General features: G+C 38.3%; 1 protein-coding gene across 4 annotated transcripts in view; it reads right to left on the bottom strand.

Annotated features, from left to right (window-relative positions):
• LOC118738076 (baculoviral IAP repeat-containing protein 6) overlaps nucleotides 1-15,061 on the bottom strand; it is a 145,000-nt gene that overhangs the window by 47,593 nt on the left and 82,346 nt on the right. For all 4 annotated transcript variants that reach the window (XM_036468989.1, XM_036468990.1, XM_036468991.1 and 1 more), the window contains 5 exons: nucleotides 6,635-7,737; nucleotides 6,344-6,577; nucleotides 6,050-6,261; nucleotides 5,697-5,980; nucleotides 303-481 (listed from right to left, as the gene is read on the bottom strand). In XM_036468989.1, the coding sequence (XP_036324882.1) occupies nucleotides 303-481; nucleotides 5,697-5,980; nucleotides 6,050-6,261; nucleotides 6,344-6,577; nucleotides 6,635-7,737 (2,012 nt within the window). The remainder of the gene's footprint in view (nucleotides 1-302; nucleotides 482-5,696; nucleotides 5,981-6,049; nucleotides 6,262-6,343; nucleotides 6,578-6,634; nucleotides 7,738-15,061) is intronic.

Below are 15,061 nucleotides of genomic sequence, written 5' to 3'. Positions count from 1 at the left end.
ATATATGGCATACATTAAACAAATCGTCGTTTAAAGTGCAAAACCGCGTCATTCTACAAAACCGCGTAACTGACATTTGCTGCCAAAAATTGGATTTGCTCACACAAGCTCTTAGCTCAATCCATTCGTCCGGAAATATACTAGCCAGAAATCCGATTGCTTTATAAAAAAGAACCATTTTGAAATATGAGTGATTTTACTCTCTAGAAAATAATTTATGCAACCTCACATACGCGGTTTTGCATTTTGTTGATACGCAGTTTTGTACTTTAAACGAAGAAATATAGATATGTATATATTACCTCATTTTGTATCATAAAGATCTTTTTGCCCCAGTCGGTATACGGCTGAACACTATATTTATTCTGTTGCACGATACGTTTCTTAAAGCAGCGCAATTGTTTTCCAGATGTATTTGATGTTTGTGTGCGAGTTTTTGTGAAATCTGTTTCACAACTCATGAAATCCCATCGGCTCGAAGCTAAAGCGATTATCGAATAGATAAAAACTTTTTTTCGAATAACCCCCCTATTATGAATTTCCATACGATATACGACACACGCTAGCAAGCGTATCGTATGAAATCAGTTTTCGTATTATGGTTTTCATACGCTCGACAGATGTATTGTTGTGAATGGCTGTGGTTTTTATTCACTTTGAACCAACACAAATCAGCTGCGCTATCAGATTTCATATGATAAACATCGATTCTTAATATGGAACAACAGAATGCAAGCGCTTATCGCGCATCGTATGAATTCATAATAGGACGTAATACAATTTTCAAATTAACAATTAATTTTTAAATTAACTTCTTAAATGGGATAAACGACTACCCAATTAACAGGGGTTAACTAATTTGTTACGAGTGGGTAACTAGTTAAATGGGAAGACTTGTTCGTATAAGAACTAACTAACTACTTAAACCATTTATAAAATGCACAGACAGGTACATAGTTCAATGGTTAATTAGCCAGTTTTTGAACAGAATTCTGAGATAGGGCGTTCTTTGTTTGCTTGTACAGAATGTACGTTCTAATTTAAAAGACTGAAGAGTAAGTACAATTCTACCAATTTTTACATCACTATTTCGCACTACATGTTCGCTTCTTCATCTCTCTCTTCTTGACTCTCTCTCATTATCAGTATACTACGACGTCAAACCCGGTTGTTCTCAGCTCGATTGACAAGCAACTTTATCATTATTGTTAAAATGTAATAAATGTTAACATTAGCTGCAAAACAGGTTTTCGTTTTCTACTATAGACTCTAAAATCCTTTGTTACATTTAATTTGAAAAATGTTTATTCTGATTTCAAAATAGTTTCATTCAACCTGAAGAAGGTTTCACTTAATTTGAAATAGCTCTCATTCAATTTGACAAAGGCTTCATTTCATTTGAAATAGGCGCCCGTGTTTCTTTTGTTGGTTCTCGAGGTGTTGACAGCTACTTTGAGAGAGTAATTTTTATTCCTCACTATCCCGAGAGAAAAAATGATAATAATTCATATTTTAACTAATAAATACATATGTACATCGCTTATTTACTTCAATAGTGTTAAATATGATCCAAAAATACAAAAGTTGGGTTAAGTATGCGGAAATTACCGTGTCTCTAATCCTTGTCTAATCCATTTCCATCCCTTACTAAAGTAAGCAGTAAGAAGTGCTAAAAAAAAGGTTTGTGCCACACGCTTTCCGGACTGTGTCGGTAATTAGTGCGTAAAAATAAGTCACTCTCTCACAAGTGTCAAAAATGAGCCAACACGTGGAAAAATTGCCCAGTGCGTGAGGAACGCAAAAAACCACATTTCGTGCCCGGAATCAACAAATCAGCTCTAAACAATGATTTTATGTGTATTTATCTTATATGGCTAATAAAGTTAGCAAATACCTACATTTCTGAAACTTGAGTGCTTTTCCCTTTTTGGATATTACAAAATTTGCTTTCGGACGTAAACAAATAGCTGTTATTTCAAATTGACTTCTTGCACATTTCTGCCCGGGAAAAATCCGGGCAGTTTCGGGCACGAAGAAGAAGACATTTACGATCCAAAAGTGGAAGGTATACGCTCTCTATTACCCATATTTTTAGCGTGAGGAACGCTTTCTGGGCTGTTTTGGGCACCCGCTGGATCGTGTGGAACAAATCTAAAGATTAGACATTGATTCGGCAAGGATTAGGGACATGAGCCAGTTAACAATATTTTATTTTTTATTTCTTGAATTTTGAATTGTGTCGTAAAGCAAAGGACCATCGATATGTAAATTCAAAATTTTTAATCCGTTTAACTCGAGTTTTGCCCTCTTTTGAGTTATTACATTATTGAAGTAAATGTGCGATATGTATATTTAGCTAGCCCAAAATGTAAAAAAAAACCTAATGTGAAAACGCCGAATTATTTCAAAATTTTTGGTAAAACGCAATCGAAGTTTGATCAATTCATACAGTTGGTATCCCAAAAGACAGATGAAAAGACACATATCTTCGCCATTTTTGTGAAGTTTAGTTGTTGTTGTAGCGGCTACAACAACCCCGCCCAGATCGGTTGATATCTCAGTCATTGTCGTGGAGTTCCACTAACGGCAGCCCCAAGAAGCGTGCAGCGTGTGGGGTTTTCCGGGCATGCGAAGAGATGTTTCGAGTCGTGAGGGGTCTCTCCGCATGCCGGACATTCATTCGGCACATCCGCATTTAGCCTACTCAAGTAGGAGTTTAACCTGCTGCAGTTGCCAGAGCGAAGTTGGGCTATTGTTGTTCTGGTCTCCCGAGGCAGATGGAGCTCTGTCGCGTCAATGTCCGGTCTTTGTGTGCCTAGAATGGCATTCACAGGTCTAGAGTCTACATAACTCGAGACTGCGTCCCTGTGAATGCCGTTCAGGGCCTGTCTGTAAGCTGACGGGTCCAGAGGCTGCTTAATGAACCTCTGGACTACGTCCGTCAGTTCATATAGATGCCTTCTGACGTGCCTTGGCGAGGGCTCCTCAGCAAGCAGCTGTCTATTTGGGTGGCCACATCTGTGGCTCCCAACCAGAAACTGCTTGCAGAGCATCGTGTTGTGCTCCCTAATTGGGAGCATTTTCGCCTCATCGTGGAGGTGGTGTTCTGGTGACATCAGGAGGCATCCGGTCGCTGTACTAAGTGCTGTGTTTTGTACTGTCTGTAGCTTCATCCACTGCGTACTACTAGTCCCCGGCGACTACACTGGTGCTGCGTATTGCCTTGTATGTTGCCAGCAACGTTTCTTTGTCTTTGCCCCAAGTACTGCCGGCTAGCGACTTGAGGACCTTGTTGCGGCTCTGAACTTTATTGACAATAGCGGTTGCGTGCGCAGAGAAGGAGAGCAGGCTGTCGAATGTTACTCCGAGTATTTTGGGACTATTCACCGTCGGAATTGGTGTGTCACCGACGTGAATTCCCAGCGGTAGCCTGACCTCCTTCGTCCAGGTTGTGAACGGGGTCGCAGAGGATTTCGTAGGGGAGAGAGCTAGACACTTTGCAGTGAAGAAGCGAGAAAGTTCGGAGACATACCCGTTTACTTTCGAACACAGGTCATCAATTCCATTCCCAGTCGCCATGATCGAGCAATCGTCGGCGTAAGAGACATTCGAGACTCCCTCTGGTGGTTGAGGGAGCTTTGAAATGTAAAAGTTAAACAGTAGCGGGGAAAGGACACCACCCTGTGGAACCCCCTGTTTTATTTTTCTAAGTTTGCTCGATTTGTCTCTAAACATTACCGACGAGTGTCGACCACTCAGATAATTTGCCGACCACCGTTTGAGCCTGTGGGAGAGAGGAAGCCTCTATATCTTCTAGTAGCGTGGAATGACTGACAGTGTCAAAAGCCTTTGACAGGTCCAACGCTACTAGAATCGTTTTCTCACAGGGACGTTCACGGTTAAGGCCACGAATAATCTGAGTGTTTATGGCGTTAAGTGCTGTTGTTGTACTGTGCACTTTACGGAAACCATGCTGATGCTTCGCTGGGGTCAAGTGGTTTGTGAATGTGTGGATGTCGGTTGGTGTGGGGAGAGCAGCGAAGGTATTTCAGTAAATTCCGCGAAACCTTTCCAATAAGCTTTAGAAAAGTTGATATATGTTCGGTGCTCCGTGGAAGCAAAGTCGGTTGGTTTATCGATCGAGATGACTATGGGCAGATGGTCTGGCAGCACCTGTCCATAATCCTGGTGGGTACGTCGTCGTTCATTGTGCAGAATGTCGAACCGTCTATCTGCTCAGCCAAGTCAGTTCCCCTACGATCGTTTGACAGGCTTGAGTGCCAAAGATCGTGGTGCGCATTAAAGTCGTCTACTACCATACGGTTTTCACCTCTGAGGAGCGCACCTATGTCAGGGTGATATCCTGCCGGGCAGCTGTCACCTGGGGGTATATAAACGTTAAATATTTCGAGCTCAACATCGCCTGACCGGATAGCAATGCCCTGACATTCTAGGGTGGTATCCCTGCGGTCGATGTCTGCTTCGATAAGACGATACTGCACGGTGTGGTGCGTGATGAACGCTAAGCCACCACCATTATCCCGCTCGCGTTCTCGACGGTGCACGTTGTACCCGGCACAATTCAACAGTGTTGAATTGCTGTGCAACTTCGTCTCTTGGACCGCAGCTATCAATATGACATGCCTTCCCATGAAGACGATTATCTCCTCGGTCTTGCTCTGAAGCCCGTTACAGTTAAATTGAAGGAGCTTCATGTGGTTCGGGAGACGTGTGGTGATGCGGGGTGTGAGGTATGTGTGTGGTCGTGCCGCAGTTGGCTGTGTGCGCTGCTGAGGTGGTTGCCGCCCTATGGTGGAGGCGGGAGGCGTCGCAGTTGAGGTCTACGACCGAGCAGCGCAACACGGGCCCTCGAAGTTCCTCGTCCAATCTCGCGTGGTGCGCAGACCTGTGCATGCCCTAAAGTGGTACCACCCAAGGCAGGTGTTGCACTTGACTGATGTCACATTACGGAATATCCTGGTCTGACATACCGTGCAGATTGTAGGAGGAACCAGGAGTTGTTGGCGGCGACGTGTGGGTGGTGGTGCGGTTGTGTGTGTTCTGTGGTCTGTAGCAGTTGGGGTGTGGTCTATTGTGTTATGTTGTTGTGCTGTGGTGTTTGTTAGCCGTGGAGGCTGCTCTGTTTGAGCAGCAGGGGCCACAAAAAACGTGGTCCACTGCCGATGTGTCCGTAGTCCTGAGCAGACTCTGAGGTGACTCCACCCCTCGCAAGCATTGCAATTGACTGAGGTGGAGTTGTGGTGCAGTCGTCTCTGGCATACACAGCAGGTGTAGGTTTCTGGCCCTGGGTTTGACTCGATGCCAGCCCTGAGTAGAAGAAAACGTAGCGAATGTAGCCCTATGGACGAACAACTTCTGAGATACTTCGCCGACCTAAACGGGGTTAGATCGTCGAAACAAAAGCCCTTGGTCGGGTAAAACCCGAGTCATTCCGGTACGTAGAACCGGCTGTCGTGGGAATGTGGGAAGTGTAGTCATCTGTTACGCTGAACATATTCTCATCATCAAGTATTAATTAATTGTATTATGAAATCTCCAAAAACGTAAATTTTGAGCTACATCTCTATATTATTAAACATATCGTATGTATGTAAACAAACTTTTTTGTTGTCAAGCATTAAACTCTGAATTTACTTGTTAAATGGTGTCAATTTAAACGTACTATTCACACTTACATTTGTCTTTCCGCTCATTACTGTCATCTAAGCACACTGATAAAAATAGCAACAGCCATGTGATTAACTGCAGATCTGATTTGGCCCATAAGCCACCTGAGCCGGCATCACCACCACCATCAGATTCTTCCATTCGTGATCCTGCTGCCTGTCTTTCTTGGTAACGGGGTGAAATCGGTGCCAATAGTTTGGCCAAGGTTTTTAGCACAGCGTCGATAACAATCGAGCGACAGGTTCCCATCGCAATACTGCGTCTGCCCAAATATGTTAATAAGAAAAATATGCTGCACACAAGAAAATAAACATGTTAGAAAATTTAATTAAATAGTATATATGTATGAAGATGCTTTTACCGGTCTTGTGGAAATACTTTGCTGTTCTGAGACGAGAACAAGTTGCAGAAGATGTCGGCCAAAAAGTCACCCCACCAACTTTGGAAACAGCACATACGCACTAGTAGGGAACAAGTCGCTAATTGGATGTGCGCATCGCCGTAAACGACCAATGAATTGAAAAGCATGTTTGCCACATCCATTGTAAATAGTTGATGAACAGGTAGAATATTCTTTAAAGGGAGCAAAACAACAGAGAATGCGTACATCTTTTAATGGACTTTGCTATTATATAGTGACGGAAAATTTAAGTACCTTTATGCCATACTCTATGGAGAAATGCAATAAAATTTCCACTAAACTTTGACCCAAAACTCGCAATTTGTCACGTGATGCAAGTTGCAACACATTTTTTAGACTAGCATCCCCAAATGAACCTGCAGGACCTGCTGTAGAGGCATAATTTAAATTTAGGGGTAGCAAAGAATTCTCCAAACGACCAATCACATTGCGTATAACATTAATTTGATGTTGCAATAAAATGCATTCCTAAAATTTACAAATTTTTACCAACGAAGCTTTTAAAACAAAAAAAATTTAAATCACCTCATAAATAGTTACAACTTTACTGTTATCCACTGTATTCGCATCCTCTTCCCGTTGTTTGTGTATGAACGCTTGCATATGTGCAACGTTTGACATTTCGCAATTTAAAATTGGTGTGAGCAACTCTATTAGCTTACAACTAGCTAAACTATATCGACAATGTACATCTTCATACAGTGACATAAGCGCCTTAATCTGCGCTTGTATATTTTGTGGTGGTTGTTTCATAAAACGCAGCAGGGAATCACCATAACCATCCTGTTCCAATACCACGGCATGTCCGTAAAACGAACCAATTGGAATTTTGCATTTTGTAGCCGACATACCGATGCGTCCTATTATAGTAATTTTCATATAGCGACAAATTGGAGGCGGTTGAAGATCGCTAAGGACTAAAGTTTTAGTACTGATGTCAGATGCGACTACCAGGCGTACACTATCGGCCTCCTCATCAAAGCACCATATATCTATGTGAAGTGAGGCTAGCTCATCGCAAGCGGGTATAACCAAATCCGATAGCAATATAGGCGAACCGAAGTCCAAAACCACAAAACGACGAGCGCCTGAATGCATACGATCAATGACCACCATTTGTTTCGGCGGAGGTGCTAGCAATTTATGCCAAGCAAATATATTTGTGGCGACGGCATTTGAGTTGTCGTTCCCAGTGATAGTATTAGTATTATAAGCATTTGTGTTCTGATGTTTATCGTTTTGGTCCGAGAGTGGATGTTTTTGCTGTGGCTGATGCTCAGTCTGTGACGGTTGAGTTTTCAATTGGTCTTGTTGTTGTTGTTTTTGGTGTTGTTCCTTTTGTAATTGTTCCTCTTGCTGTGCAGCTTCATAAATTATTTGCTTTGCCATTGTTATAGCCTTGGCACTGGCTTCGTTAATTTTTGGATCCGTGTTATCCAGAAGACTTGAATTCGGGAGAGCAGTAACATTAATTGAATTACTGCTGCTATTGTTGTTGGCAGACGATGTTTGCAAACTCTCATCACAATACTCGATGTATTGACAAATGGCTTTAAACTTTGGCAAAAACGGCATACACTTGAACTTTATTTTGTCATCTATCATTGCGACATTTGTTGGATCAAAAGCTAGAGATTTAAACGAGAAGAACGTTAAAAAATGCAGTTTAGAATTTACAATCACAATTGACATGAAATAAGAACAACTTGTAAGAGGGTCACTAAAAATCCTTTAGAATCCCCAACACGAATGCCACTTGTGTCGATGTGAACTTTGAATCCTAAAATTAAAAATCTTTTAACATTAACGTGCTCAGACTTTTTGCAGTACTGGCGCTCTTTGTTTTGTTTGGTTACTTCAAGGCTCAAAGTAGAATTAATATTTAAAAAAAAAACCTTTTCGTTGGCTGATTTGGGGTATTCACAACGTTGTCGTAAGTGTCGTATTGTTGTGTGTCGTAAATTTTAAACGCCTGAAAACTATATTAAAGGGGTTGGTAAAGTACCATCAAGTCATTTTATGAATTTTTGCAGCGTTAAATAATAGTTGGTTGTCGTTTCAAGTTCTCTAAGCATTTATTTAAGCTTTTAAAGCTTACGACATACAACAATACGACACTTACGGCACCTTTGTGAATCCCTCAATTGTTTACAACTTTCGATATTTTTGGTCATAAAACACCATCAAGGCCAATGCTTGTAATTGGTAAAATGCACTCAAGCGTGGTCGTCTCGCTGATGTACATCGAAAAGGTCGTCCAATATCAGTTTGTATGCCAGAAAACATCAACGCTGTGCGCAGGACAATAATGGGAGATCGTTATGTGGCATTCACGCTCCTTCAACACATGATTTGATAACTATAACCAAATAATATTGTAGCTATAACCAAATCATGAGTTGAGAAAAACATATTTATTTAGTTGACTTAACTAAACTCTTTTCTCAGTGTACCATACATACGATATCACATGAACATTTGGCCGGTAGAAAGCTATGTGCGCAGTGGATGCCCCATCATTTAAAAATTGCTCAAACGATGCAATAAGTTAGTTGTAAAAACAAATATTTTTAAAGCAAGTTTCCAACTAACTGCGTCACCTATCGGCTTAACTCATCTTTCGTATTGCATGTTCATCGGGTTCTGACCCAACTGTGAAGTTTCAAGCCTCTAGCTCATCGGGAAGTTGGTCAAAAATTGATTGCAATATTTGCCCCTAACAAACACAGCATGCATACATACACACAGAACAAGTTAAATAAAAGCTTGTAAAAATAAAATTGGCGCCCGCTTTGGTGTAGTGGTAAGCAGTGTGCGCTTCCACTCCGCAGGTCCTGGGTTCAAGCCCGGGACAAAGCAACATCGCAAAAAAAATTAGAAAAAAGGGTTTTTCTTAACAGCGGTCGCCCCTCGGCAGGCAATTGCAAACCTCCGAGTGTATTTCTGCCTTGAAAACAGCTTCTCATTAAAATACAATCGCCGTTCGGCGTCGGCGTAAAACTGTGGGTCCCTCCTCTTTGTGTGACAACATCAAGGCGCACGCCACAAATCGGATGGGAAGCTCGGCCAAACACTAACATATGTGTAAGCACCAATCTATTATTATTATTATTAAAAATAAAAGCAAGCCATGCCCAGACAGTTTAATCTCGTCGTAACAGGTGACGTAACTTGAGGATATGCGCAGGAGCCAGAAAGAAAAAGCAAGTTCCCCAAGTATTGTCAGAATTTAGAAACTAACTACATATATTTAGTTGTCGAAACTAACCTTCTTATTTTCTCGGTGTAGTTCTTTGTAATTAGCGCTCGCACATACAAAAGTACTCGTAACTTATTAAAAGTAAATTCATTTTTGTGTTCCCTTTTGCGACGTTGCACAATGGGGCCGACTCAAAGAAAGCGATGCTCAAAACTCATTTTTCGAGAGTTGGCATTTATTTAAGATAAAAAATATATATCAGCAGAGGCAAGGACCAAATCTCGTGTATAAACATTGGGTTCCTAACTACCAGTTGCCGCGCACAACAGCTCAAAGTTAACTTTTCAGTCAGAAATTTGTTCTCCATATCGAAAGCAAGTTCTTGTGTGATATTAATAGTAGGGGACCCAAGAGGGGATTTGGGGATTTACTCGAGTGCGTCAGATTAACATATAGGGGATACCCTGCAGCCTGTTGAATCTAAGCCATCAGAAAAATAAATAAAAAATGTATAGATGGATTTACTCGAGCGCCTCAGATTGGGTGGAATGGTGGGTTAATAACATACTGAAAATTTGCATTTCAATAATCCGACGATTTGAGCGGGACGCAGGGGATTGGTAGGGTCGCAAACTTGCAAAAAAAACGTTACCTTGACATTATCGAGCGCGGTTAAATCTTTTTATTATGTAGCAAACAGCTCAAGGATAACGGATAGTATATAATCTGACGATTTCCACAAGCCGAAGTAGCGAAAATCGTCAACAAAGTTTAGCGCGTGGACCTGCTGTTTTTTAAAACTTCTACAGCATTTTCTACGAAATTTGTTATTTTTTGATTTGTTTGCTGTTTTCCGTTCATATTGCTGATCAAATAGCCACAAATGATTCCGGATGCGAATAAAATGCAAGAAAAACTCTCGCTAAAGGCTCGCTTGTTGCTAATAACCAGGGAACGGACTTTTAGGACCTAAAAACCTATCAAAAAGGCAAAATAAAATAACGAAATAGGCTGGAAAAGGCAAAATAAAATAGCGAAAAAGGCAGGAAAAGGCACTAGGTAACGCAAAAAAGGCAAAACAAAATAGCGAAAAAGGCAGGAAAAGGCATTAGATATTGCAAAAAAAAAGCAAAATAAGGCACTAAAAACGACAGAAAATACGAAGAAAAATACTTTTATTTTAGAAATGTTTATATTACAAGTAAACAGAGAAAGGCTATGAACTACACCATTTCCAGTTGGATTTTAGAAAGAGTCAATTGGATGTTAGAAAGAGTCAATTGGATTTTAGAATAGTCAACTGGATTTCAGAAAGCGTAAATTGGTTTTTAGAATACTCAACTGGATTTTAGAAAGCGTAAATTGGATTTTAGAATAGTTAACTGGATCTAAGAAAACGATAATTGGATTTTAGAAAACGTAAATTGGATTTTAGAAAATGTAAAGTGAATTTTAGAATTTTCTACAAAAATTTTGAAGTAGCCAGTTTTTTCTTATGTGCGGTATTTGTCAATGCAAATTTTTCTAAAATATTCACTTTTAAGCAAACAGTACTACTTTCTATGCGGATGCAATTGCCAAACGAGATATGAGAGTTGGTGAATAAAATTCTTTTAAATGGCATTTTATTTCTTCCAAGTATGTAAAACATGGAATTTTGTTACATATACTATTGTCTTGCTCTTCCAATTTACATTACTTATTTACTATTACATTACATTTCACTCCTGTGCACCTATTTTCTTTTTATATACATTATTCTACATAATTTTAATATTCCGCTCACGTCTTCATTATCCGCTTTCTTTTGTACTTCATAGAGATCGTATATTCCTAAATGTAACCTGTTGTTTAACTTTAATATATATTATATTGTTAAAACTTAATAAAAAGTAGTTATAACCTGATACTTCAGCAATATTTGAAACTACATAATCATATGCATAGCATAGTGTATGAATCATTAAAAAATCCAATTAACGCTTTCTAAAATCCAATTTACACTTTCTCAAATCCAACTGACTTTTCTCAAATCCAATTGACTGTTTCTAAAATCCAGTTGACTATTCTAAAATCCAATTGATCGTTTCTAAAGTCCAGTTGACTATTCTAAAATCCATATGGCCCTTTCTAAAATCCAGTTGACTATTCTAAAATCCAATTTACGCTTTCTAAAATACAATTGACTATTCTAAAATCCAATTGACGCCTTCCAAAATCCAACTGGAAATGGTGTAGTTTCATTATATGAAAAATTTTTACTTTGAATCTTGGACTATTTTATCCTTTCGAGTTTCTAACTCATAAAACTTTAATCTGTATAGTTGTTGAACCACAAGATGCATTTTGAAGTTTTCTGGCAGCATTTTCATTCGATTTTCGCGAAGAAAAACCTTGAATGTACTAAATGTGCGCTCGACGTAATTTGATACAAGTGGAGCCCAATTTAAATATGGAACGTTTGAAACGTTCATATTATCAGGAATAAGGGCGTTTTCCTCGCCCTTTACAATTTTATCCACACCCCTTATTGTCTCCAAGCATACGTTAGCTGAGAAAACGGCTTTGAATTTTTCCAACACCAATTTGGCAAGAGGTCCCTGCGCTTCTATAAGCCGCATAGGCATGTGTATATTTTTTAACAAGGAATGAAACCGATTCAAAATAACGTTCCGGTTTGGGTTTCGGTTTTGCCAAGAGTTTCGGTTTCGGTTTTGGTTTCGTTCTTCAAAATTTATTTCGGTTTTGGTTTCGGTTTCGTTCCGGTTTCGGTTTTTCACAGATATTTTGTTGATATTATTTAAATCACAATGTCTTAAAGGTTGAGGAAAGAAAATTGAAAATTACAGTTCACTGATAATATCAACACTAGGTTCTTTCCCTAACAATACGGACCGGATTTGGTAATTAGAGAATTAGAGAAACATTTTCTTTCAAAAATAGAACAAAGTCTAGAAGTACGGGAACGCAAAAACCACATTTCGTGCCCACAAGTCGAGAAACAGCTGATTCACGTTGTTCTTGTTTTTGTCACTTATACCATGTTCTGGCCGACATCGGAAACATGTTTTCGTTGCTAAAACTGGTTTTCGACCAAAAACTTGTGTTTTCGTCCATGTAAAATCTGTCAAACGAAAACCAGTTTTCGCTGAAAACTACACAGATACACAGCAACAACGTCATCACCAGATTCACTTAAATGTTTCCTTTTTGCTGTAAAACTAAAGCTGTATGAAAACTAAAATATAATTGTTATTTTCGTCATATATTTACTACATAATTAAGAAACCCCTTCATTTCTGTGTCCTTTACAACTATACACGTGAAAATGAAAATCAAAATGTCTTCTTCCAAATAACCGATGCCAGATCCGAGATTTAATTTATTAGGCACCATTTTAGTAGCTTTTTGCGAAAAGTTACCTTGACATACTTATTTACTACTTAACAAGAATTTTAGCAAAATATTGCTGATTTTGGTTAAATAAATCATTTATTTCAAAGAAATTTTGATTTTTTAATTTTTGTAAATTTCTGGAAACCGATTGAAACCTGTGATTGAAATGGTTTCGGTATCGTTCCTTTTCAGGTTAAGATAACGGTTCGGTTTCGGTTTCGGTTTTGAAAAACGAAACGGTTTTAAACGGTTACGGTTTCGGTTTGGGTTTCGGTTTCATTCCTTGTTTTTTAATCTTAAAAAAAAAAATGTAAAAGCTATAATCACTTTTTTATAGGTAGAAAAGGCAAAAAAAGGAAAATATCTTAAAAAAGGCAAAAAAGGTAACATCAAATGTGTATATATGGAATCAGGGAAATCTAAATCGTGGGCATTCTTAATCGAATATACTCTATCTCTTTAGCAGAAAAAAGGCAATATCCATAAAATCCGTTCCCTGCTAATAACATATGTAATTAAGTGCGTTCAAAATAGTTTCAATCTTTATATTAATACGCTAACATAAATTTTGTCTCCGTTCGTTTGGCGATTCTATCGAACCGATTTCAAAACCAAGAACACCGTTGGAGAGGCATTTTTCCGTAGATGAGCAGAGTGTTATGGTTTCACAATTGGTTGAAAATTACGGCCAAAACCGTCGTTTCGTATTTGTGTATAGATGTTGCTGCAACATCTTCAATTTGACATGTTTCCCATGTTGTTTCACTTCACATTTGAAATTAAGCTTTGAAATAAAGATAAATATGAAGATGAAGAAATAATGATGAACGATGAAGTCAAAAAAAAGAAGGCAAAAGTGAAGATAAAGACGAAAATGGAGACAATTACAGATACATAAGAATTAGGGTTACTGAAAGGGTAAGAACATTTCTTGAATTTATGAAGTGAAACTTCTTTCGCGGCAGTTGGTTGGTTGGGAGTAAATTGTCAAATTCAAGGGGAATAAAGCACATCGAAATGGTTCTCAGCGGTTTGAGAATAAAAACAAAAATAAAGATGCCTAGAGGTACAGGCAAAAACGAAGATCAAAGTTAATTTAAACACTTTAAGGTAAAGGTGACACAAGTCGGAGAAGAAGCTCGGCCAAACACTAACACTATTATTATTATTATAAGGTAAAGGTGAAGAGGAATATGCAAAAATAAAGATAAATATGAAGAAAAGGATGAGCATGAAGATCGATATTGTTATCGATATAAAACTCGAAATTTTTATCGATATAATAATCGATATTGCTATCGATAAAATAATCGATATTGCTATCGATAAAATAATCGATATTGTTATCGATACTGTTATTGATTAAATAACTGTAATCGATATAATAATCAATATAATAATCGGTATTGTTATCGATACAATAATGGATATTGTTATCGGTATAATAATCGATTAAATAATTTATTTTGTTATCGATTTAGTCATTTATATTGTTAACGATATGTACAATAATCGATACGGATGATTGTTATATTTATCGATGAATTAATCGATCTTACAGTCGTTGTATTTTTCTATATGTTTACGGATATTGTTATCGGTATTTTTATCGACACAGTTATCAACAGAGTTATCGATATACTAATCGGAACATGGAATGTGATCACATTACATGACATCACATCACATTTTATCACATGATATGAAGAGACATCACATGATATTACATCACATAATATGATATCACATCACACGATATCACGTGACATAACATTATATGATATGACATCACATTATATGGCATGACATCACATGACTTGACATCACATGATATGACATCGTATGACATGACATGGCATTACATGACGTGGCATCACATGATATGACATCATATGGTATGACATCATATGATATGACATCAAAGGATATGACAAAACATGACATGACATCCTATCACATCACATAAAATCACGTCATCGCACCTTATCTCATCTACGCGAATAGAAAAAGAAAAGGATATAAGCAACGATGTGAAAGATAAAAACAAAGATGAAGACCAAGGTAAAGTTACCGATTTCAAAACCAAAAACACCGTTGGAAAGGTAATTTTCTGTAGATGGGGAGAGTTTTTATAGTTTCGAAATTGGTTGAAAATCGTCGTTTAAAAATTTCCATATTTGTGTATGGTTTTTTTTTTGCAACCTGTTCAATTTAAGCCGTTTCGCATTTTGTTTTACTTCGTAATTGAAATTAAACTTTGAAATAAAGATAAATACGAAGATGAAGAAACAAGTGATAACGATGAAGACAAAAAAAGGCAAAAGTGAAGATAAAGACGAAAATTGAGATAAAGGCGA

This window comes from Rhagoletis pomonella, unplaced genomic scaffold, assembly GCF_013731165.1.
Source record: "Rhagoletis pomonella isolate Grant_MI unplaced genomic scaffold, Rhpom_1.0 Rhpom_scaffold_00004, whole genome shotgun sequence".
NCBI classification, from domain to species: Eukaryota; Metazoa; Arthropoda; class Insecta; order Diptera; family Tephritidae; genus Rhagoletis; species Rhagoletis pomonella.
Note: the sequence above shows the minus strand (reverse complement) of the source record. Positions and strands in the feature narration are given on the sequence as shown.